Source organism: Cetorhinus maximus, chromosome 27 (genome assembly GCF_964194155.1).
Source record: "Cetorhinus maximus chromosome 27, sCetMax3.hap1.1, whole genome shotgun sequence".
NCBI lineage: Eukaryota > Metazoa > Chordata > Chondrichthyes > Lamniformes > Cetorhinidae > Cetorhinus > Cetorhinus maximus.
In genome coordinates, this window is record NC_135905.1 from 10,555,384 (window position 1) to 10,580,752 (window position 25,369).

At 41.5% G+C, this 25,369-nt stretch overlaps 1 protein-coding gene across 5 annotated transcripts; it reads right to left on the bottom strand.

Moving 5' to 3' along the window:
• Positions 1-702: 702 nt before the first annotated feature.
• Positions 703-25,156, bottom strand: LOC144668563 (progestin and adipoQ receptor family member 3-like). Of its 5 annotated transcripts, none has more exons than XM_078530714.1 (8): positions 25,097-25,156; positions 21,011-21,134; positions 18,444-18,648; positions 15,906-16,068; positions 13,832-13,987; positions 11,563-11,760; positions 8,342-8,432; positions 703-3,187 (listed from the first exon to the last, which is right to left on the bottom strand). In XM_078530714.1, the coding sequence occupies exons 2-8, from the start codon at positions 21,051-21,053 to the stop codon at positions 3,048-3,050; spliced, it is 996 nt and encodes a 331-aa protein (XP_078386840.1). In that variant the 5' UTR covers positions 21,054-21,134; positions 25,097-25,156; the 3' UTR covers positions 703-3,047. The 5 variants fall into 5 exon arrangements, with proteins under 5 accessions (XP_078386840.1, XP_078386836.1, XP_078386839.1 ...); XM_078530710.1 differs by having other exon boundaries at positions 11,563-11,763; XM_078530713.1 differs by having other exon boundaries at positions 11,563-11,763; positions 25,047-25,132.
• Between the last annotated feature and the right edge of the window lie 213 nt (positions 25,157-25,369).

A 25,369-nucleotide genomic window follows, 5' to 3' on the forward strand; every position in this document is an offset into this window, starting at 1 on the left:
GTTAATTCTAGGTCTATATCTCAACAATTACTATCATTTCAGTAATTACCAGTGTGGCCATCAAGCAGATACTTTAATGTTACCCTGCTTTTATAATTTATCTGAACAATGTCAAATTACATACAAGATTGTGTAATTTATTAAAATATTGTACTGTAACAAAGTGGGCTGCCATAGTCTCACTTCAGCTGTACTGTATTAAATACCTTATTTGTGCTAATCAATAATGAAAAGCTAATCTATTCATTACTGTTGTGTTCAACAATGCAGTACTTTGGAGTTTTGAGTTCAGTTAATGAGACTGTCAACATTGCTGTAGCAAAGAGATTTCGAAACTCATTTCCTGCTGAACCACTTCCTGGAGCAGTGCACACAAAACTGGTGGAAGATTGCAGATATTGTTTCTTTAGTAATCTGTGGTGAATCTGCAGCAATGAAGTCTCATTCTGTACACCTTGCACTGTGGTCCAGTACACTGGCGTACACATTTGGCCACATTTAGTAGAGACAAATATTTCAAAGCAATATGGAGTCATATCGATATAAGCTTTTGAAGTTGGTCACAGCTTTACCAGCTATGATAATTGACAATGCAGCCACCCCAGTTTTGCAACTAGATTTTTCTTTTTGCCCTAAATGTTCTATCACCTTTAGATTTTCCAGGCATTATGGAAAGTTGATAGAAAACGCAATGGAACAAACCACATCAAAATTCTTTATTGAAGATGCAACATTCAGGTTTATAAACATTTTCAAAACAATCTTCAAGTAATATCAAAAGACGAAAAATGGTTTAAATAGCAAAACAAACAAAAAAAGGGGCAATATTGCCATATGTTATAAGCAAATACTGATTGGCGCAGCTCTACCTCCAACGCAACATGGTTGGAGGGAATGAGCAGAATACTTCAATAATAGACCAACTTGCAATAGTTGGACATATTTGGCACTAGGAGCATTGCAACAAAACACAGCCACGTGAAAAATAATGGAGCAGAACTATATGCTGCCATCAATCTCTCTACCAAGGAAAAGAAAAACATTTTGTATGTCAAAAGGATATTTTCCAAAGGAACTGTGAGAGCTATGGGTGAAGGTGGGAAACAAAGTGCTAATCAACTGAGAGAGCATTAGGCTGAGGTGACATGCCATTTTTAAGAATGGGCACTTTTCAACCTACCAACCAGCCTATGATCAGTTCAGAAGGAAGACAATATCAACATTTTATCATTCAGCCACTCCATACCATTCACATCAAAATGTTTGCAGCTTCATGACTGCAGTGACAAAACGGACATGTTGAATTTGAGTTTCATGACCAGTATAACACAATTGAAGTTATCTAACCCCCACAAATTTTACTGCAGGAATCCTCAAATCACAGTACCCGTAACATTCTGGTATTATTTGCAAACTAATTGATTATCCTTGCACAGTGAGCATTTCAGTTAATGCAGCTTCACCATCCATCATGAAATCATTTCTTTTTTAAATGTCTCTAGACATTTATCTGCGTTTAATACCATGCTCACTTAATAGATTGCAACAGATTCCTCCTAAGAGATGTTTGAATGTGTCTTTAAACTGTTACTAAAACATGGCTATATCAGATCAAAGATTAATTCATTGCAAGTTTTTCTTCAAAAGGTTAAATCTTGCCTGGAGTATATTAGATTTAATCTACACTTTTACAGTGTAAGTTGGCAATCAAGATAACGTAGATAAATCGAACAGTATAAAGTTTGAGTAGAGGAAAATCACACTTCCAGTTATATTGCTTAAGCTGAAAAATGCAGCCTAATTTAAATGTGAGATTTTTTGGGATCTCAGCCTACTGTGGTGCTGGATCTTTAAAAAAAATTCAGGCTTGGCACAAGACGAATGCAGTATTTGAGTTATCAAAGTGTGTAAGTCCCATTCCTATTTTACATTAGCCTTTCCAATAAAAGCCATACAACTTGTACCGTTATGTTCCAAGAGATTAAAGCATGCACCCAATAGCCACTTATGCCCCAAATATCCATGTTACAATTTTGAAGCTCCTCGTTCATTTGCTCTTCATGTAAATGGGAACATAAAACCACCTGCATATTTCACATTTCCTGAAATTAGTTTCCAATACTTACCAACACACATGGGCCAAGACAATAGTTTAGAATAAAACGTTACATCAACAGTGTCAGGGATACAATATCCAAAGGTTAACATGAAATTTTCCCATTTAAAAAAATAAAAAGCTGAGTAACTTTCCCCTCCTTCCTCCAAAAATCTATCTCCCATATAACTCTTTTTTTAAAAAAATGAATTGGTTTTACAAGATCAAATTAATGAAGTGGTCCCCTCTATTAAAATGGTCAGTGCTCTTGTCTTTCAAAATTAATTGGTTACTTCACAAATTAAAGCCAGATTTAGTGGTTATTAAACTCATCATCACACACATTAAATATCAGGAAAAATAGTATTGTTTGGGAGGGGCACTGGTTAGGCCTTGTAAACATTTATAATGTGTTACTTTGCATGCAGTACATTTGCTTTTCTGTCCTCTAGTTATATTAAATTTGCAGCATACATGTTACAGTACATATTAAATCATTTCTACAAAATGTAGAACAATGAACAAGGCAGGCATTATAATACACCCATAAGACAGTTCAATACAGTTTTGTATTTTACAAATACATGCATTGGCTTTCAGTTAAAAGGCATTATATTGTAGCTGCCTTTACTGTACCTTGAGCCTGTGACACTGAGTAGTTACTGGCACAATCCAAATGTTAGAAAAAAGGGCAGTCATCAATTTGGCTGATTAAAAAGGCTTCTTCATGCAAAAATAAGTCTGAGGAACCGTTGAGTCGGTGTCACAGTACCAGAATGTACCATAGTAAAATCTTCAAACTTACAGCACACAATCGAGACACATTCAGTTTTAAGTAAATTAGAAGGCCATCATGCAGTTGGTTAGAAGACTCGTAGAACTGAAGAATTAGTAGTTTGATTTTCTTTTGTTCTCAATTGCAAAGCAGTCCTCTTGAGGAAATGCTGGAAAACTATTCTGTTATTTTTAGACATGGCTGTTCATGTCTATAATGCATTATGTGAACTGCAGTCTGATGCCACCAATAGAACATTAAGACTACCAAGAAATGCCACCACTGGTGGCTACAGCCAAAGTAATTCAAGTATCCACCTAGAAAACAAGAACTCTTATTAGAACGCAAATAGCAAAACAAAATGGATGGAATAACTAACCATCTTCACAATACAGATTCTCTTTTTAAACCCAAACGCGATGCATCACTCTTTTTTAGTGCCAAACATTAATACACCTAACCGTGACATTACAGAGAACATTGTTACAGTGGGATATCACTAAATTCTACAATATTTCTCAACTGATAATGTTTGTCCTCATTGTCTGTTATGATAGCTAAAGCCAAATAGTGAGACGATATATAAAGCATTAGTCCTGTTTCAATTAAACATCGTTTGTGTGACGCGGCATCAGTTTGCAGTCTTTACCCTTCCTTCTCCTGAAGGCAATTTTCCATTGTTGATGACTTTGCAGGTGGCAGCACCCAGCCCAGGGGCCCTGTCCTCCTGTGTGAGTTTAGCACAGGTGTCACATCTGGGTTTTGCTCCCCATCCTGTGCCAAGAACGTCAAACAAATTGCAGCGTTTCTACTCCTAACCTCTCAGAGGTCGACTGATTCACCACATGCAATAAATGAACTTTTAAACTGGATTTTACATTAAATGCACGAATCACAGGTTGTCCTTCACTTTAAATCGGATGAATCTCTGATGGAAAAGTCAGTGCTGTGGAATCAGTATGAATTCTCAGCGTAAATTTCCTACTTGATTGGTCCGTGGTTTGTGTGTTAAGTCTGACCACATACAGTTAGCAAAACAAACTCTTGCTCTCCTTTGTTGCGCTGCACAACTTACCATTGCGCAAAGATTGAGTGAGCAATGCCAGCAATGTACAAGTTGAAGATGATCTTCCCGTGTTGGCCTGTGCAGTGATCCACTCACTAGTCTAGATAATAACTGAGAATAGATGACTGAATGATGACCAAGTCAAAAACTAAAATATATAACCTCTGATCCAGTCAGACTGATAGGACTATGGAGTTTGCTGCACAGATAGAGGTATTTAGGCTCAGCGTCTGTACCAGCTTTTCTTTAATCTCATTTTCTTACTCTACCTGCATTTTCTTCTATTTCAAATATCTAACCGCTTTCTCCTCTGCATCAACAATTCCCTCCAACATCTCTCTACAGAAAATTCTGTTCACCTCTCTGTTCACTCCTATTGAGGACTGATGACCTCACTACCGATTCCTAAAGTATTGCTGAGAAAAGAGACATGCTGTTGAAGTTTTATGTCTTGCACTCATCAGGACAAATTCGCAAGAATACCAATTGTAAAGGGAACAACAGTTTATACTGCATGAGAAAAGAGTGCTGACTGGTTGGCAAGGGGACTCTGATTGGTAGAGGCGTTGTCATGGAGAATGAGCATGGGAACAATTAACTGCCAAGCTTTTGTTTAAATTCAAACCATGCAGGTTGACTCTGATTGGTCAAGACATTGCCGTGCTTGCCAGTTAACTGGTCCCTGGTGCATTCTCCATGACAATACCTCTACCAACCAAGAGCTCACTTGCCACCCAATCAGCACCCTCTTCTCATGCAGTATAAATTGTTGTTCCCTTTGAGGTTTGGTATTTTTACAAATCTATCCTGATGAGCGCAAGACAAAAAGTTTCGACAGTATGAGTTTTTTCAGCAATAATCACGTTCTGTACTACCAGGTGATGATTCCCAAAGTACAAAAATAGTCCAACCTCTCAAAACTGCTTCATTAAAGAAAAAATCCTTTATTTAATCTCTTTATCCTACCTGTGTTCTCCTAAGTCTTTTACAGGCCACCTCACTGTTTGCCAAACTCTCTACTTTTGTATTGTTAACAAACTTCAGTGTTGTGTTCCCGATGCCCAAGTTTAGTGAGCACTAAAAGGAAATCACCACATATTGTGCCTTTGGTTCTGCCTGAGCTTTACTGACAATTAGCTTCAACAGGATAAAGTAAGTGAACCCACAGAACACACGTGGAAGGATTAGCTCAAACTTTAACTACACAATCCTCATTATTCCGACTCCTAGGAATTGGAGGAGTGTCTGTAATTCTGAAACGGGCGTAACTCTGGACTGTCACCTCACGGAACAGTCTTAAATGTTTACTCCCGTGAAGTAAGGAGCCTCAAAAGGGTACAGTAAGAGCCCAATCTAAAATAAAACCATGATCTGGGTGTCACCTGCAAGGTCAGCATTTACTGCCAGTTCCTAATAAAGAGAGAGAGAGAGAGAAAGAGAGAAAGAAAGAAAGAAAGAGAAAGAGCGGAGAAGAAAAAAATAATTTACATTTATGTAGCACCTATCACTACAGGCCGAGGTCCAAAAATGCTTTTTCGCCAGGGAAATGCTATTATTGCTGTAATGTAGGAAATGTGGCAGTCAGATTACACACAGGTTCACACCAAGGAGGGAAGATATTCTGCAATTTACTCCTCTGAGGAATTATCTGAGGGTACTCCGTGTGTCTAAATAAGTATGTAGAATAATTTTAAAAAGTTAAAATTCTCCAACATAGGCTCAATCTCACAGATTCTCACTCGTCTGCGCTGGGGACAGTGATGATTGCTTCAAGCGTTCAATTAGCTCGTGCCAGAGTAGTTCAACTGTACATACAAATATACAAACTAGGAGCAGGAGTAGGTCACTCAGCCCCTCAAGCCTGCCCCTCCATTCAAAAGGATCATGGCTGATCTGATTTTAACCTCAATTTCACAGTCTTGCCTACCCTCGATAACCTTTTCACCCATTGCTTATCAAGAATCTATCTACCTCTGCCTTAAAAGACATTCAAGGACTCTGCCTCAACCACCTTTTGAGGTCGAGAATTTCAAAGTCTCACACCTCAGAGAAAAAAAAAATTTCCTCCTCTCTGTCCTAAACGGGCGACCCCTTATTTTGAAACAGGGACCTCCTAGATTCTCCCACAAGAGGAAACATTCTTTCCACATTCACCCTATCAAGTCCCCTCAGGATCTTATATGTTTCATTCAAGTTGCCTCTTCTCAATTCCAGCGGAGACAAGCCTAGCCTGTCCAGCCTTTCCTCATGAGACAACCCGCTATTCCTGATACTAATCAAGTAAACCTTCTCTGAGCTGATTCTAATGCGTTCACATCTTCCCTTAAATAAGGGGACCAATACTGTTCACAGTACTCCAGATGTGGTCTCGCCAATCTCCTGTACAACTGAAGCATAACCTCCCTACTCTCGTATTCAATTCCCCTCGCAATAAATGATAACATTCTATTAGCTTTGCTAACTACTTGCTGCACCTGCATACTAACCTTCTGTGATTTATGCACTAGGACGCCCAGATCCCTCTGCATCTCAGAGCTCTGCAATCTCTTAACGTTTAGATAATATGCCTCTTTTTTTTTTATTTGTGATGCCAACATAGTAAGAGATATTTAAACCAAGGGACCCATTTCTTTGGTGTGCCTTACAAAGGGCACTATACCCCCTGGAAGGCACAAGAAGCCTGCACAGTGGTGGAAAAATACTACACAAAATAGTCATTGTGGGACACTCCATCCTCTGTGGACAGCAGAGCAAGGTAATACTCTGGGACAAGGACAGCATATAATGAGGGAGAGATTGTAGGTTTCTTCCAGGAATTAGGACAGTCCTACGTAAAGTGAAGCTGAGTTGGATTATACTCTTTGGTGTACATGGGAAATCGGGGCACCTTATTTTTTTTAAATTATTTGTTCAAGGGATGTGGGCATCACTGGCTAGGCCAGCATTTACTGCCCAGCCCTAATTTCCCTTGAGAAGGTGGTGGTGAGCTGCCTTCTTGAACCGCTGCAGTCCATGTGGTGTAGGTACACCCGCAGTGCTGATAGGGAGGGAGTTCCAGGATTTTGACCCAGCGACAGTGAAGGAACGGCCGATATATTTCCAAGTCGGGATTGTGAGTGACTTGGAGGGGAACTTCCAGGTTGTGGTGTTCCCATGTGTGTCTGCTGCCCTTGTCCTTCTAGATGGTAGGGGTCATGGGTTTCGAAGGTGCTGCCTAAGGAGCCTTTCATGAAATGGAAAAGGATGACTAGAAGTAATGACAGATAATGTAATAAAACACTATTGTGCAGAAGAAGAAGGGATTCTATTTCTAGGATTTCTTCACAAGTTTGCATGGACATGTAATTAGAGAGTAACAAACATAGTAAGAGATATTTAAAGCTAGCAACCCAAAGAAGAAACTCTAAGCTTGACGAGTTGAATGCTTATACTTTAAAGGACTACCCTATACCATTTCCATAAATAGACAACTTCATTAAAAGGTATCCTTTACTTTCTTGGAAAAAATAGCAAGTTAGATCTTTATTTTCACAAACGCCCACCTGTTCAAGTCTTCAACACAGAAAGGAACCCCTGTAAAATCACCAATGACAAATGTCCCAATGCGACTCCGCTCCATGCAACGAGTGTAGCCACTTTGGACCAGTCAAACAAACAAACCAAATTAACGATAACTTGCATTAATGAAGCACCTTTAATGGAATAAAATGTCCTCCAGTGTTTCACAAAATTTGATATCGACCCACATTAGGAAATAATAGATCAAAAGCTTGGTTAAAGAGCTAGGTTTTAAAGAGTGTCTTAAACGAGGAGAGAGCGAGGTGGAGATGTTTGTGGAGGTGGAGCGAATTCCAGAACTTAGGGCCTCTGCAGTTGATGACTCAATCCATGGCTTCCTGAGCCCAGGAGAGAAATCTGCTGACTTTCTCAGGCCACAGCATTTCTAGGCCAGGTCTTTTCTAATTTCATCACTAGCATTTGGAGGCCAGTAAACAGAGCTTTGTAAATGCATAAAAGTGCAGTTCCAATTTCCCCAATTCAAGAACTGCTTTGAACGCACAAACAACCACACTGCTTGTCTGTCCCGTCTGGAAATGGTAACATGATAGGTAACCGACCATGGCTCGAGAGGTAGATTCTAGTCATCAGGACTGTTCGGTGTGCCAGGCAATCATCACCCACTCAGATTCCTGATATGAACGCTGGGTGTGCCTATCTCTATGCTGGAAGCTAAAAGCTCACCCCTGTCTGTCTGAGACACAGCCCATGAAACATTTCGATAACTTGGCCTTAATTATTTTTCATTCTAATGCTGGTTTGTCATACAGAAGTTTACAGTGAACACGAGAGGCAACATATATTCTTTGTACACAGATTAAAATTATCAAAAGAGAGAGAGACTTACCTGGAAAGTACCTCTCAGGTACTTTACTGTAGTAAAACAAAAATGCCAAACTTGCTAGAAGATACATCACACCTACTCTGGGTGCAAATACCTAAGAGAAAAGAAAATGGAAGTTTCAGAAAACGTGGAAAGATTCAGGGTGGAGAGACAAATTCAACAATATACCTCGTTTAAATACAATGATTTTTTTTTTTTAACCGAGGGTGTGGTTGGGTTCTAGTACATTGGTCGTGTAAATTCCATGTAGTACACACTAGTTTCACAAGTGACTAAATGGGTGACGCTGGTGGTATGGAACACCACCTCACTAACATGTTCCTGGTGACAAAAGGATTCAGACATATAGAATGCCACCTGGAAGCAGCGTTTCCACACCGGGAGGTATGGATGACCCTCGGCACCCACTCCAAATTACCTGCAGCCAATGTAACAGGTGAATCACAAAATGCAAACGGCAAATGGTTAATAGAAACTAAAAACTTCTAAGTTGCAAGACCCTGTAACTGCTTGTTGCATCAGTAATTCTCAGGATAACACAAATTATCCTGCATTGCTTTGAGGACGTGAGGATAAAGACACTCACAAGATGGACTAATTTTCTACTGACAACCTTGATTGTAAAATATTGGTTATAAGGGTTAAGGGGCTGGACCCTCAATTGGTATGGCACCATCATATGTCTGGATGCACACACATGATACTGCTCAATCGTTCCTCAAAATATCCCATTATTCTGTGGAAAAACTTGACCTTCTGCTGTTAGTCATTGACTATTGAAAAGAAGCTTGATTGGTTTGAGTGGATCTTGCCAAAAGGGTCAGGGTGGGCTTTGGTCCAATCCACTGGATGTGGATTACTCATTCTGAACCACAGATCTCATTGTATTGTTAAGTATTGTGCAGTTTCTCAGTACATCACAGCATAATGCACTAATATCCATTGTCACTGAATTGGTTTACCCTTCTAGTCAATCGTTGCAGCTAATATTAGGAACTTGTGTGGAGAATTCACACGGCAGTCCTGAAGAATCACATTTCTCGTAATCAGATGACATTTTTCTGTACATTGTCCTATTTCATACACCTCTCTCTAGCATTATTACTACTTCCTGCAGGAGTACAAGGCAGAGGGGATTCAACTAAATGATTCACGCACTCTTTCATCTTTCAGTGCCAAGCGGATTCCAGTTTCTCAGCGTTAATGCTAAACTGAAATTGGGGACAGACAGGGCAAACTCTCCAACAGCTTTATATACTGTAGCATATGGGGCCATGGGTTAAACTCTTGATCCACAACTCTACCCAGAAGAGAGCCTGTTACTGTGCTGTAAATTATTGCTGAGGCTCAACCTTGCTTCCCATTGTTCTCTGGCAGCTTAAGCTTTTGAAAGATCCACCACAACATTGATACCATTTGATGGTAAAAGGTCTATGGATAGGAAAAACTTGAACATCCCAAGCAGAAGGCAGTTGATACCAACAGTTCTTTAAAATCTGTCCTGGATAATGGCTAGTTCCCAAATTTTCCAGCATTCTTATGTTCTGAAGAGCCATACTGGACTCGAAACATTAACTCTGTTTCCCTCTCCACAGACGCTGCCAGACCTGCTGAGTTTTTCCAGCATTTCCTGTTTTTATTTCAGATTCCAGCATCCACAGTATTTTGCTTTCATTTGCACAGATTTTCCTACTAATTATTCTGCAATTGGTTGGGCTCATCTCTTGGTTGAATAATTAGGGAAGAACCAGCAAGGATTTGTTAAAGGCAAATCATGTTTAACTAATTTGATTTAATCTTTTATTAAGGTAACAGAGATGATTGATGGGGTAATGGAGTCGCTGTGGTGTATGTGGACTTCCAAAAAGCATTTGATAAAGTGCCACATGATAGGCTTTAAAAAAAAACGTTGGCTGTGTGACAGGAAACAGGGTAGTGGTGAACAGTTGTAGTTTGGACTGGAGAAAGATATGCTGTGGCGATCCTAGGGGTCAGTACGAGGAGCACTGCTTTTCCTGATCTATATTAATGACCCTGACCTGGGTGTACAGGGCACAATTTCAAAATTTGCAGATGTCACAAAACTTGGAAGTATTGTGAACTGTAACGAGGATAGAGGTAGACTTCAAGAGGTCATAGACAGGCTGGTGGAATGGGCAGACAAGTGGCAGGTGAAATTTAATGCAGAGAAGTGTGAAGTGGTACCTTTTGGTAGGAAAAATGGGAGAGGCAATGTAAAATAAAGGACCCAATTCTAAAGTGGGTGCAGGAACAGAGAAACCTGTGGTATGTTTGCTCAAGTTGTTGAAGGCAGCAGGGCAAGTTGAGAAAGTGGGTAGAAAGGCATCGGGAATCCTGGGTGTTATAAACAGAGGCACAGAGCACAACAGCAAGTAAGGCATGGTGAACATTTATCAAACTCTGGTTCAGCCTCAACTGGGATATTGTGTTCAGTTCTGGGAACTGCACTTCAGGAAGGATTTGAAGGCTTTAGAGAGGGTGCAGGAAAGGTTTACAGGAATGGTTCCAGGGAGAGGAACTTGAGTTACGTGAATAGATTTAAGAAGCTGGAGCTGTTCTCCTTCGAGAAGGTCGAGTGGAGATTTAATAGGAGGGTTCAAAATCATGGACAGAGTAGCTAAGAGAGAAACTGTTACCATTGGTGGAAGGGCCAAGAACCAGAGAGAACAGATTTCAGGTGATTGGCAAAAGAAGCAAAGGCAACATGAGGAAAACCATCTTACGCAGCGAGTGGTTAGGATCCAGAATGCACTGCTGGAGAGCGTAGTGGAGGCAGATCCAATCAGGGTTTTCAATAGAGAATTGGATAAGCAGCTGAAGGGAAAAGAAAATTCCAGGGCTACGGGGAAAGGTAAGGGAGTGAGACTAGAAGCTTGCTCTTAGAGAGCTGGCATGGACGCAACTGGCTGAATGGCCTCCTTCTATCCTGTAACCTTTCTATGATTCAATCCCTAATCCTAATGTAGAATCGCTAATTGTAGCTTAGCTGGGACACAGGCCAACTCAGGAGAGAACAAGGATTGAACCGAGAATCATCTTGGTCTCTATAGTTCTAAACCACGCTGGGGAATGCATAAAACGCCGCAACTTTTCAAGAATTCCCAATAAATAGTCATAAACATGTAAAAACTAAAGTACGGAAACTGAACAGGACGGATTCCACAGAGTCACAACAATTGGAAGTGTACTACAATCCTTCCTACCTTAACAACCGGTTCCCCGATACCTCCATTCTGAAATATCCAGTGAACTGTGGGGATTAATCCATAGGCAGCAATAAAACAGAAGAGGAGAATGCGCAGCTTGTGACAATGCTGGGAGGCATAATGCGGATGGATTTGTGTGAGAAACATCACAAAAATCATGGCCAGCACGGTTATAAGGTACACTTGTCTCCAATACTGCTTTGGGAAGGAATGAAAACAAAAATAATTACACTCTTAGCTATGACGTGTTACTTCTCTCTTTATTGCATGCTATCAAGGACAAATTTTCAAATGGTAATTTATGCACCTTCCTAATGTCCTACATGCATTAATATTTCATGACTGGAAAAAAGGAAACATAACTTCATACAATGCTCCGCCCGCCAGTGTCATTTTCGAATGGTGATACATTTTAGTAATTTGATTATTAAACTGACTCAGGTTAGAATGCATTTGTAAGGGACCAATAACCTCACAGCTTAAGCACGTAAAATCACCTGGATTCAATCCTTTGGATGATGTAGGGCAACCTAGGCTCATGAGCGGCCCCCCTTCATCTCAGTGGGCCGCAAGATTGAAATCAGGCATGTGCACTAACCATGACCCCATGAGTAAAATTAAATACGTTTGATACACGCCGAATATTTCATAACGAGTTACAGAAAATGCTCAACTATTCATATATTAATAGAACTGTTATCAACTTCAAATGGTAAAAACAACCTACTGGGAATTTTGCTATGTGAGAGGAATGGTGTGTTTCATAATGTCTCTTAACTGTGGTATTTTTTTGGGGCTGATATCACCTCATTGTAAATTGAGCAAATTGGCTTCCCTTTCTGTTCACTGACAAAATAATCCAGCTCCCTACTCTCTTTTACCATTCGTTCTTCATCACCGATTTTCCTCTTTTCAGCTACTTCTTCCCCTGTACCTTTTGGTTTTGCACTTGATTCTCCTCCTTTATCACGCGCCGCTTCAACACAAGGCGATCCATTATATAATTAGGGGCAAATTAAATTACCGGCAAAAGTCACATAAAAATAGCACAACCTCCCACGTCCACTGGTGTGGTGACCAAGACGGTCTCCCGGGATAGGGTAGTTTTGCTAACTGCGCTCGTGTACCTATAATTCGCGGGGAGTGCCGATTGAACCGTAGCAGCGTTTTGATTGGACACAGAGGGAGCGCACGGCTCTCACAGTCAATGCTGTGTGCAATCAGCAGGCACCTCACTTCATGTCCTCTTGCTCTGCGTGCATATCACTTCAGTAATACCGGTAGGGAAAAAAAGGACGTTGACAGAAACCAGTGGAATCTGACAACCCTGCGCATGGGCAACGGTCAACAAAATGACTCGCGGACCGCACTCAGAACTCCGATGGGCCGCATGTGGACGGCAGGCCACAGGTTGCCCACCACTGGTCAGATGAAGTTACTTTCAGAGTTCTAAAAGATAATCTTCAGTTGACATACATCCTTTAATGCCTCACCCTTGAATCCTGCTCAGTTGTCCACCCCCCTCTCGAATGGCACTCTGAAATATTCTGCTGTGTATGATTCAAGTGTAGGTTGTTCTTGCAAAGGGGCGATTTTGAAGTTTTAACTCGCTTCCTGCCTTGGTTAGTGAATGATTTCACTCTCTGTCTGGGTTGAGAAATAACCGAGCAAAATGGAAATTGGAAATCCTTAATACTACCGCTGAACAGTTCATATCACTCTGAACTGAGCACGTGTGTTGGGTGAGTTTGTGTAAGTGGTAAGAAACAAGAATGCTGCCTGTTTATTCCTACTATTAATCTCATGTTTTTATTAGCCCATTACTCACTGAAAATCGCATTCTACCATTTGGGCTGGATCTAATTTTAAGCCAAATCCACCATGCGTATATAACCCTGACCAGCACACCTCACAGTAACTCAAGTCAAGTGTGAAGCATTTTGAGACATTGGAGATGGGTGACAAGAGCATCTATAAATACCAATCTCCTTTTTCTAAATTAAGGGGTAATTAGTGCGGGTTTATACCAAATGAAGATTGTAGAAAAAGCAATTTCACGTTGAACTTTTACAGTTATCAAACAAAGTAGACTGTTTCATCTCAAAGGTTCCATGGTAAGAGGTCTGTGCACCATCAGTCCCACTCAGGTCAAATCTCTAAATATTCATGGACTTGTTGAGAGTTTAATACCATTATGTTGACTACTTTTTTCAATTTAGCTGCAGCAACTTAATTGTTTTTCCCCCAAAACAAAAAAGATACTCACCTCTGCACAATAAAAGGCATAAAAGACTCCTGGGACGTAACATCCCAGCATTCCCACTGAGACGCCAGCGTAGTCTAGGGCGAGCCACTGCTGACTGGTTTTCTCAGAGTGATGGCAGCAGAAGAGATGGTAGCCGGCTGAGCAGAGCATGCAGAACTGTGGACAATAGCAAACCAATCAACCGTTACATAACGTTAAAACATCACAATATCCTGCAATAGAGAAGCCAAACTTGATCACTGGCTCGTTGAGTTTTAAAGATCTGTTGGACAGGGGGGCCAGAAGTGGATTTTAACAAAATTGGAAGTAGGTGATTGGTGGGATTGCATTTGTAGCAGTTTTTCCCCCCCACCACCCCACCCCCACAAGGGCCATCTGTTACTCGTTCACATTGTTCTTTTCTTGTCCTGCCATTATCTCATTCTGCTTTCTTACCTTTATGCCACTATCAGCACCATTTTTAAGCCCTTACCACCACCATCAACACTCCCTTTGTCCTTTTGTTCATGACATCTTGGTCAATCTCTCCTTTGCCCCCACCTATCGCTGGCCTTCTATCCAGCTTCACCTGCTCTACCCCCTTAAACAGTATAAATTTCATCACATTTCTATTTCTCTGTAGCTCATACGTACTTGAAACGTTAACTCCGTTTCTCTCTCCACAGATGCTGTCAGACCTGCTGAGTTTTTCCAGCATTTTCTGTTTTTGTTTTAGCATTTGTACCCCGCAGGTTCTGATTTAACCAACTACGGCTCGAGTGACCCCAGACTAGTTACATCATGTCTGCCAGTACACGAGATGTTAAAGATATCCTAGATCTCATTTACTATGTTGGGCAAGTAATAAGTTATAATTAAATATAAGTAATGGATTTAAATTCAAACAGTATTGCTCTGTGGATGCTGGCGTAGTGAGTCTGAATCTTTCTCCTTCTCTCTCCTGCCCTCCTTCTCTCTGCATTCCCCCAATAAACAGTGCAGGAAGTTATGTACTGCTAAATATTTCTTATCACGTGCAGTATAATTTAGTAATAACTGGGATTTGGTTCATCTGTTTTGAAATCTAGCAAGTAGCCCTAGAAAACTGAATTTGAACACAATGTGGACTATCATAGAGTCTCACAGCACAGGAGGTGGCTCCCACAATCATTTCAGGCAGTGCCTTCCAGGTCATCATAACTTGCTGCGTTTATAAAAAAATAAATCTGGTTCTTTTACCAATTATCTTAAATCTCTGTCCGCTGGTTACTGACACCGCTGCCTGTGGAATTCTGGTTCCCTACCTAGTATTAAAACCTCTTTTAAATTTGAATACCACTATTAAGTCTCCCATTAACTTTCTCTGTTCCAAGGAAAATAATCCCAGCTCCTTGGATTCTCTCCACGTAACTCAAGTCCCTCATCACTGGTACAGATATCGTTCTAGTAAATCTCGTCTGCACCCTCTCCAAGGCTTTTATATCCTTCGTAAACTGCACTGTCCAGAATGAGACTCAATCATTCAGCTGGTACACTGGTGTTCGATGCAGAATTGTATGTTTGCACCACATGACAGTCAATACGAAATCCCCCCCAACATTAGGAACAATAGAGGCATGTGAAGATAGCAACATGGAAATGCCCCATTGACACTTGCCCTTCACCCAGCACTGCACACCTCTGTGCACCCTGGATCAGAAATCACAGAATTGTTATGGCTCAAAAGGAGGCCATTTGGCCCATCGTGTCTGCACCGGCACTCCAAATGAGCAACTCACTTAGTGCCGCTTCCCCCCCCCCCACCCTCGCTTTCTCCCCATAACCCTGCACACTCTCCCTTTTCAGATAACAGTCTAATTCCATTTTGAATGCTTCAGTTGGACCTGCCTCCACCACACACTCTCAGGCAGTGCATTCCAGTCCTTAACCACTCGCTAGGTGAAAAAGATTTCTCTTCAGATCACTTTCGCTTCTTTCAGTAATTACTTTATACCTGTGCCCTCTTCCAAACACAGCAATTTCTTCTGCCAACTCCGCTCCCCTACACCCTTCTGCCTTCCCCCTTGATTTTCTCTGTTAAAAAGTATATGCTCACCTGAAAACAAAAGCCAAAAATAATGAAAACGATGTAATCATCCCTGGTGCTGTTCGACGATGGTAACAGGAAGCAAGTATCATGTAGACCCATGACGAAGAACAGGAAAAAGCCCAGCAAGTGGCTCCATATATTCACACTCTCGTTGGACAAAACAAAGAGGCTGTTTTCAACAGGGACAGATTGCAAACACAACATTGTAAGTGAAATATGTGCTTGTTACATTTGAATGCAATAAGATTGAGGTTAGATAGATGCAATCATGTGGGCGTGAAAGAGGCTTTGTATTCAGGTCACCTGCATTCTCAAATAAATGGCCTTTGGGTAGGTGAATCATTGCAGCTTAAATTCATGGTGACACCAAGTGAGCAAGTGTTAGCCACACTGCAGTAAAATTGCCTCCGGAGACAATGGGAAATGTAGCCAGAGCTTGCATTCCTACTGACACTCTGATCCCCGTAGGGACTGCGCATACATGGGCGCTGGGTAAGAGCAAGACCAGGGTTGGAATGACTGCTGGGCAGAGCCGAGTATTCCAGCGAGATCCACTGGCTCACGCACTGCGGGTGAGGTTTTGTATTGCATCACAGAAAGAATACCCTTACATTTAAACCAATGAATATCTTACTCACGAGAGCATCCTTCCCATTTATGAGAACTGTGCTTGATATATGGCATTATTGGTGTTTTGCACAGGGGGAGAGGTGAGGGTGGGTGTTAGGGTTTTGAGCAAGAGGACAGAGCTTTAAATATCGAGGATTAGAGACATGAAACAATGAGGGGTCGGTGGGGATGGGTGTGGAGGCAACAATTGCATTTCCATTAAAGGCCAGGCAGTTGTGATTTTGAATATGATGCCACAAGTCTGAGCTGGTAACTTAATCCTCGGCCGATGGATTGTTGCACGAGTTGTTAAATTGAGACTCTATCTGTTATAATGGTTCATTTAAAAGATACCTTGGCACTGTACAGAGAAGACCAAGGAGTAACATTACGTCTTTAGCCAGTACCACAGGTCATTGCTGTTAGTGCAATCTTGTTGGGTATGCTGGGTATATGTAAAAAATGCCTCCACGTTTCTATACTAAGGCGTTACATTTCAAAATTATTCACTATATGGGCATCGCTGGCTAGGCCAGCATTTATTGCCCATTCCTAATTGCCCCTTGAGAAGGTGGTGATGAGCCGCCTTCTTGAATCGCTGCAGTCCATGTGGTGTAGGTACACCCACAGTGCTGTTAGGGAGGGAGTTCCAGGATTTTGACCCAGCGATAGTGAAGGAACGACGATATATTTCCGGAGGGGGGGGGGGGGATCTTGCAGGTGGTGATGTTCCCATGCATCTGCTGCCCTTGTCCTTCCAGGTGGTAGAGGTCATGGGTTTGGAAGGTGCTGTTGAAGGAGCCTTGGTGAGTTGCTGCAGTGCATCTTGTAGATGGTACACACTGACGTCACTGTGCGTCGGTGGTGGAAGAAGTGAATGTTGAAGATGGTGGATGGGGTGCCAATTAAGTGGGCTGCTTTGCTTTGATTGGTGTCAAGATTCTTGAGTCCTGTTGGAGCTGCACTCATCCAGGCAAGTGGGGAGTATTCCATCGCACTCCTGACTTGTGCCTTGTAGATGGCGGGCAGGCTTTCAGGAGTCAGTAGGGTTTGGCGACTTTTGAGTGCTGTATTCCTTTTATTCATTCATGGGAGGTGGGCTTCGCTGGTAAGGCCAGCATTTATTGCCCACCCTTAATTGTCCTTCAGAAGGTGGTGGTGAGCTGCCTTATCAAATAAAAGTATGTGGCTTCCTCGGGAATTTCAGAGGGCAGTTAAAAGACAACCACATTATTGTGGGTCTGGAGTCACGTATATACCAGATCGACTGAGGTCAGCAGATTTTCTTCCCTAAAGGACAGGAATGAACCTGCTCAAGTTTTTGAAACAATTTGGTAATTGCACCATCACTGATGCTAGCTTTTTATTCCAGATCCTTTTAATTAATTGAATTTAAATTCCTCAGTTGCCAAGGTAGAATTCAAAGTCACATCACTGGACCATAGTTCTGTTATGAGTCCTGTAAAGTGATCACTATGCTGCAGGACTGATTAAGGTGCTACATACACACAAATCTTTTACTCCTTCAGAGTCCCGTCTAGAATGAGATGGTCAAATAGAGAGGGGGCACTGTTTAAGAGATAGCAATTTGCAGAGTGGGAGCAGAGAATGGGCAGCCAGAGTCGCTGATGGATCAGCAAGTTGTTAATGATAGATCAGAGATTGAAGATGTTGATCCCAACAGAACATAGTGGTCACTCAGAGAGGCAGTAGGAGGAAAGACACACAACAGCAGCTTGCTTTGGCAGGCCACTGAAGGTGTTGGTGATGAGAGCCAATTCCCTTATCCTCCCATTATTAAAGAAACTGATATTAAAATTAGTAAGCCCACGTCAAATATATTTCTTCTCAACCTTAACCCTTAATTCTTTCACACACGATCAAGTCCGCACTTGTCTCCTCACACTTCTGTCAGCTATGGTCATGCAAACATACCTTCTGATGCACAGACTTGAGGGTAAGTAGGCCCTGTATCCATCAGTGATATAAGGGTTTCCCTTTAAAAAGGTCGGGATTTCCTCATAGTTGTAAAGGCGAATTCCAATTTGCGAAAAGAGCGGCCAGTAATTATATCCACCGAGTTCCACACGATGTAAGCTCTTTAGGATATTCTGAGTCATCTTGTTCTGACAACCTAAATCTGAGCAGGAAAGAGACAAGTCATTTTTATCAGGAAGAACAGGGCATAAAACCAAACCATTATGATGCTCAAAACTAAGGCTGATCTCCAGGGCGAGAACTGGAACATTGAAATGTTGTCCTTAGTCTATTGAATGAGCTTCATAACTGTGTAATAGATTCTTTCATGATGTATTTTTAATCAAACACTTCTAATTGCCATCACCCATCTGTGCAAGACCTGTAACCAGTCTTGGTATTAATATATAATTCATTATGCCCTCCAGCCAAAACCCAACTTTGGAAGGACAACATCTACCAGCCTCATAAGAATGTTTACACTTCATTAGAGTGCTAATGGCACTAGGCTCAAGTCCATTGGTATTGGAAGATATTCACAAGCTGTGGCATGTGCATTGCACTATTCCATCCAAATCATTGGTTGCAATCATTCTAGAAACACCAGTGCATATAACGGATGCAGGATGCATACGTTTGAATCTCCATTGGCAACCATCTATTGATTATATGGCCTTGATTTTGAGGGAGATGGTGACATAGTGGTAATGTCGCTGGACATTAGCATTATGGCCCAAGCTAATGATCTGGGGACACGGATTCAAATCCCACTACGGCAGCTGGTGGAATTTAAATTCAATTCATAAAATCTGGGATTGAGAGCTAGCCTCAGCAATGGTAACCATGAAACTATCATCAATTGTTGTTTAAAAACCCATCTGGGGGGTTGTCTAAAATGCCCTTTAGGGAAGGAAATCTGCCGTCCTTACCTGGTCTGGCCTACATGTGACTCCAGGCCCACAGCAATGTGGGTGACTCTTAATTGCCCTCTGAAATGGTAATCAAGGGCAATTAGGGATGGGCAACAAATGCTGGCCTTGCCAGAGACGCCCACAGCCCATAAAAGAGTAAAGCAATTTTCAAGACCTACATTGCCTTATAAGGCTTTCCAAATCCTGCATGTGTCTCATGAAAATATTTATACGACCATAAAATTAAACAAAGCGCACTGTCCTGGATAAGAAAACTGGGGCTCATTATTAAGGCATTTAAATGGCTATCATGATAATTACTACTGTGGATACATAATAGGAATATATCTCCCAACTGCTGTCTACCCCTGAGCTATCAGTCCACAGGACACACTTAACAAGAAATAAAATGTTGTTTTAGTTTTAAAGAATTTTCCATAGTAAACAGAAGAGATGTATGTTGTGGTGCATTTATTTTGCAACTGCTTTTGTTTCAAACTTTGCAACAGTTGAAATCCAAAAACTTTATGAAGTATGTAGAACACAAGAAACAGGCCATTCAGCCCACCAGGCCTGTGTTTATGCTCCACATGAGCCTCCTCCCGCCTTTCCGCTAACCTCATCAACATACCTCTCTATTCCTCTTTCCCCCACGTACTTAAGCGAGCTCCCCACTAAATGCAACTACGCTTGTTGTCTCATCCAGTTCCTATGGTGGCACCTTCTAACCAGCTTCTGGGTAAGGAGTTTCTCCTGAATTCTTATTGGATTTATTAGGGAATATATTCTATTTCTGGTCTCCCCACACTTGGAAACAGCTTCTCTACACCTACCCTGTGAAACTCTTTCATAATCTTGAAGACCTCTGTCAGGTCAGGTCTTGTTTAGAGAAAAGGGCACCAAGCCTGTTCAACCTTTCCCAATCAGGTATAACCTCTCATTTCTGGCATCATCCCAGTAAATCTGTTTTTGAACCTTCATCGCTGACTCCAAATAATTTTTGTCATGCGGTGACCAGGACTGCTCACAATACTCCAAGTGGGGTCTACACACGTTTGACATGACACACTGATGCAGGCAGACAGCTCTTGGGGCTGATACCACAGGGACTGTAAGTTTAGTGTGGCACCAAACCGGGTTTAAAAAGGATGGAGGGCTCCATTGGAGTTTCCCTAAACCTACGTGCAGTTAATCTAACTGCTCAGAGAGTGTTGAAGTTCCAGACTAGACACAAGTGAAGTGCTGTCTTCTCAAGCAGCAAAACTGCTGATCCAAACAGGCAAAGTAAAAGGGGTACAGCCTGGTTGGAGCGGTTAAGGCAATGAACTGTTTTCTGACTGTTAAATGTAATCACTGACACTGCTGAAAAACCATTCCCAACTTTATTGCCTCCTGTCCATGTGCTCCCTCCCCCTCCTCCCATACTGAGGTTAGTTGCCACATCATCTATTGCCCTTCTTCCTCAACACATCCCAGAAAGTTACTTCTTTCAACTTGGGCACTGCGAAAGGACAGAACATTGTATGTAATAAAACAAAAAAAAAATGAAAGAGTTTTGCAAAAATTTGTTTTCAGCTCACTTTCTTTACCAATATATTCACAAAGATTACTCACAGGTTTTGAGGTCTTGCTCACTGCTGGAATAACAATACTCCATTTTTCAACCTCTGCTTCAAGCACTGAACGAAGTGTCGATTTTTGTCTGATTACGCTTTGGGAAAGCGCTGGAGGCGTTTTGCTACAATAAAAATATTACATCAATGCACGTTGTTGTTTTTAGTGAGGTAGTACAGGTGTTTTAAGTTCACCTCTTGTCTGGCCTACAGAGGAGTCACAATCCTTGCAAACTGTGCTCTCTGTGGCCCAGTGTGCTTGCCAAGTCCACACAAGTGCAGAATGGCTGGCACCATTACCTGGTCTATTCTGAAATTTTTGATTGGATTAGGTTTGAGTCACAAGATGAGGATTAGCACAATTCAGACAACAGTAACCTACAGCAACAGCAGAAATGGAAAACTTCGAATGAATCTGGATTAACCTACATTTAAAGTTCTCTTGAACACCTAAAACTGGACACAATTTGTAAAGTCAGGAAAAGCAGTTGCAATCCAAGAACAAAGGCAGTGATTAATTATCTGTCCTGTCAAGGGTTTGCTAGTTTATTTAAATCCATGGGAGATTTACATTAATACCATATTTTGAAAGCTTAATATTTCCAGCCTGGGTTTTAAGTTGCAGCACTGAATTACAGCACTGCTTCTCAAAGTGTGGTCCGTGGATCACTGCTGGTCTGTGATGGTCCTCAGGCTGGCACAAGATTTAAGTCACTGACTCGCAACGCCACGGCTAAGGGCAAACGAGAGACCAGGCCAGGACCCTCTTCCCCACCGCTCGCCCGAGGTCACACAGCCAGACCATGAATGTGGCATGAGCCGCTGTAAGCATGAGCAAATGACAATGTGGTTTTATAAGCAAGACTTGCGTTTCGGCTACAACATGCATCCGCAATTTTGGATTTTCAGCACTTGCGGGGGCTGTAAACCAAGAAGAGGAAGCGGCTGAATGTGGAGCCAGGGACGTGGGGCTGAAGCTCCCCAGGTTGGAAACAAACATCGCCTCACTGGCTTCTCTTCAAAATCAATGCCAGTCTTCCCATTAGTTCTGATGAGTTGTTCTGCAGTGGCAAGTGAAAGGGGATGGAGTTGGGCTGGTAGTGCTCTGTAGGTCTTTTGACCCTGCATAAGTAGTTCACAGCAGTTTCTCAGGATTGGTGTTATATTTTCTGTTAGCTTTTGCATCTAGTTTTTCCCCTTGACTTCTATACATAACATAGTAGCGATCACCGTGTCCATAGTTCTAATATATGGGATTTATATAAATTGTGTCTTTTTTTATAGAGGGACTAACTGCTCTTTCCTTGCTAGTAGGGCTAAATTTCTTTTCAAAGTCATGATTGTTTTGTAATAACTGGAATAGTTTATTTGAGCTCATTTTGATATTTTAATCTGCCGTATTGCTGAATTTTTTTTTTTTAAAGTGCCAAAAATGGACAACTAGACATCCCCCATCCTCAACACACAAAAATACAGAAAGCCGTCATTGACATTGCATTATATAAAATGGCAGATTACTCAAACAATCGAGAGCTGGCAAAAAAATGAGGAGTAAATGCAGTTCTGACGAGCATTTTCAATAAATAATGGATAAAATCTGACTTTAGGATGTACTGTTCCAATACATTACCATCGTTGGCATGAATATGTTTACCGCTAAGGGTGCAGCAATTGAATTTTGCAGCATGGGTGTCCAGTGTTTGGGTTTGGGAGGATCTTGTCCACACGGGATATACCCAGGGGCCAGGTTTGATGAAGGGGGAAAAAGAGTGAATAAACTTTTAATTAGAAACACAGTCCTGAACAAGACTGTGTTTCTAATTAAAAGTTTATTCACTCTTTTTCCCCCTTCATCTCACCCCTCACCTAACTTTACTCAGTTCTGCTGAAGGGTCATGAGGACTCGAAACGTCAACTCTTTTCTTCTCCGCTGATGCTGCCAGACCTGCTGAGTTTTTCCAGGTAATTCTGTTTTTGTCCTGAACAAGAGTACTGCTTTCAATAACAGGGAAAACACCAGCAAATTAATGGTTTTAGGGAATCTGGATATTTTACGATGAACTTCGATTATCTGCCACTTTTGTGACCTGCCCTTCATTATGGTACATACCTGTAAACCTATTGGAAAAAACTATGCCCTTTCTCCTTAAACACTGTTACAAATTATAAATATAAATCACAAGAACAATAGGTTTCGAATCTCCTGATTCAAATAATTGTCCAATTATATATGTTGCAAATGTTTTGTGTCCAATGCATTTCAGGATAAAGCAAACCAAAATATCATAATTGAATATAATCTTTAAAAATTAATTGAGAGAAAGAAATCCAGTTATTTGCTGACATTTTTTTTTCCCCGCTGACCTTGAGAAAATCTGACCAAGTTGTCAAGATAACAGAGACTGATCAAGAAGCTGCCAATCCAGATAAACTTCCAATAAGTAACCTCGACTTAACTCCAGAGCCTATTTTGGTTTTCCTCCACAGGTACCACCCAAGCCGTTAACTTTCAGGAACAGTCCAGATTAATTAAACATTTCCAACAACAATTGAGACCCAAAACTATCAGTGAGCAAACCCACCAGTGTACAACATTGGTAGCTGCACCACCATATACTATTTGGTGGGCAGACATTGGCATAGTGTTAATGTCACCAGACAAGTAATCCAGAGACCCAAGCTAACGGTCTGGGGACATGGGTTCAAATCCCACCACAGCAGCTGGTGGAATGTAAATTCAATTAATAAATCTGGAATAAAGCTAGCCTTGGTAACAATGACCATGAAACTATCATCGATTGGTGTTAAAATCCATCTAGTTCACTAATGCCCCTTTAAGGAAGGAAATCTTCTGTTCTTACCTGGTGTAGCCTACATGTGGCTCCAGACCCCCAGCAATGTGGTTGACTCTTAACTGCCCTCTGCAATGGCAGAGCAAGCCACTCAGTTCAAGGGCAACTAGGGATGGGCAACAAATGCTGGCCTTGCCACGAAAGTATAAATTTACTGCTGCATGTAGGCACAACAAAAAGTTAATTAGATGAGTTATGTAATGGTTCTTAAACTGCTTTTGTACCACCACCAGGCATTTCATAATTTTCCTGTCTGCTGACTTTAGTAGTCTTGGTTGTTTTATCTTTGAGCTGCAGCTAGTTATGGGAGATCTGCGCATCTGGGATGCATGGTCCTTAAGCAGTACTGCGGCAGCTACAACTTAATGCTTGAGCTTATGGAAATCAAGTGCACACCCATGTAGATTTAAATAACTACACTGTATTAATACATAAATGGTCACAATTACAGTCATTTATGATGTATACAATTTAATAGAACGGCTGTTCACATGTAAATTAAGTTTCAATACCCAAGTTTCAAATTGCCTTTTAAGTCCTAATAACTGTACTCAAGTTTTTGCAAAGGACAGGATTTATTGTATTTTAAACTGTAATAATTTACAAAAATAAAATCACTTTTTCCACCTGCTGCACCAAGGCTGGAACTACAAAATACTGCAATTTAAATAAAAACACTGAAGTTCTTCAGTAAGTTTTGGGAGAGTTTGATGAGAAACGAACACATGGATGGGTTGCTCTCATATTCACCACTTGCTGAAGAGAAGTCCTGGCTTAAAATTAGGAAAATAAAACTTGAATTTCCATCTTAAGCAGGCACTTCAATTCATTGACCCCCCTTGCGAGAGATAAATCTACAGTATCCCAGTGATAATAACTAGAGGAGATACTTTCTTCCCCCCCCCCCAAGCTAAGGAACATTAAGTAGCAAATGTTCCTCACTGTCCAGGAATAATGAATGAATGAACTGACTGAATTAATGAATGGCCAGAGCCAGGCGCGAGCTGGGGTGACGCGTCTGTCAATCAAGCGTCCGCGCGCGGAGCCGCTCAGCATCTCCCTCCTCATCATCATCATCATCATCGCTGTGCAATCACATTGTAAACCCGCCACCACGATTTTAAAACCCAGTTAAAACAATTCCAACAGGCACAACTCACAGGTGCAAAAATATTCCGAATTTACCGAAGGCATTTTGCATTTACCACACCCCCCCCCTCTCTCTTCTCTCCTACCGGGCTGTGTGCAAAGCCGCTCTCATCCTGTCCTGCGAATCAGTCATGGAGGGGGGCCTGGCAGGTTGGCCAGGCGTCTTGCACTCGCCTGATTTTTTAATATATATTATACACCGATATTATAAATTCAGTAGGTTTGTCCAAACATTTGTCAGACCGGCGGAATGATCATTCACCAATGAATCGTGGGTCGTGCGCACCCTCGGGCGTTTCATTCTTTTTGTGCAGCGTTTGCGGTCGGTGGGTCAGGCAGGTTGTTAGGGCGCCGGGCAG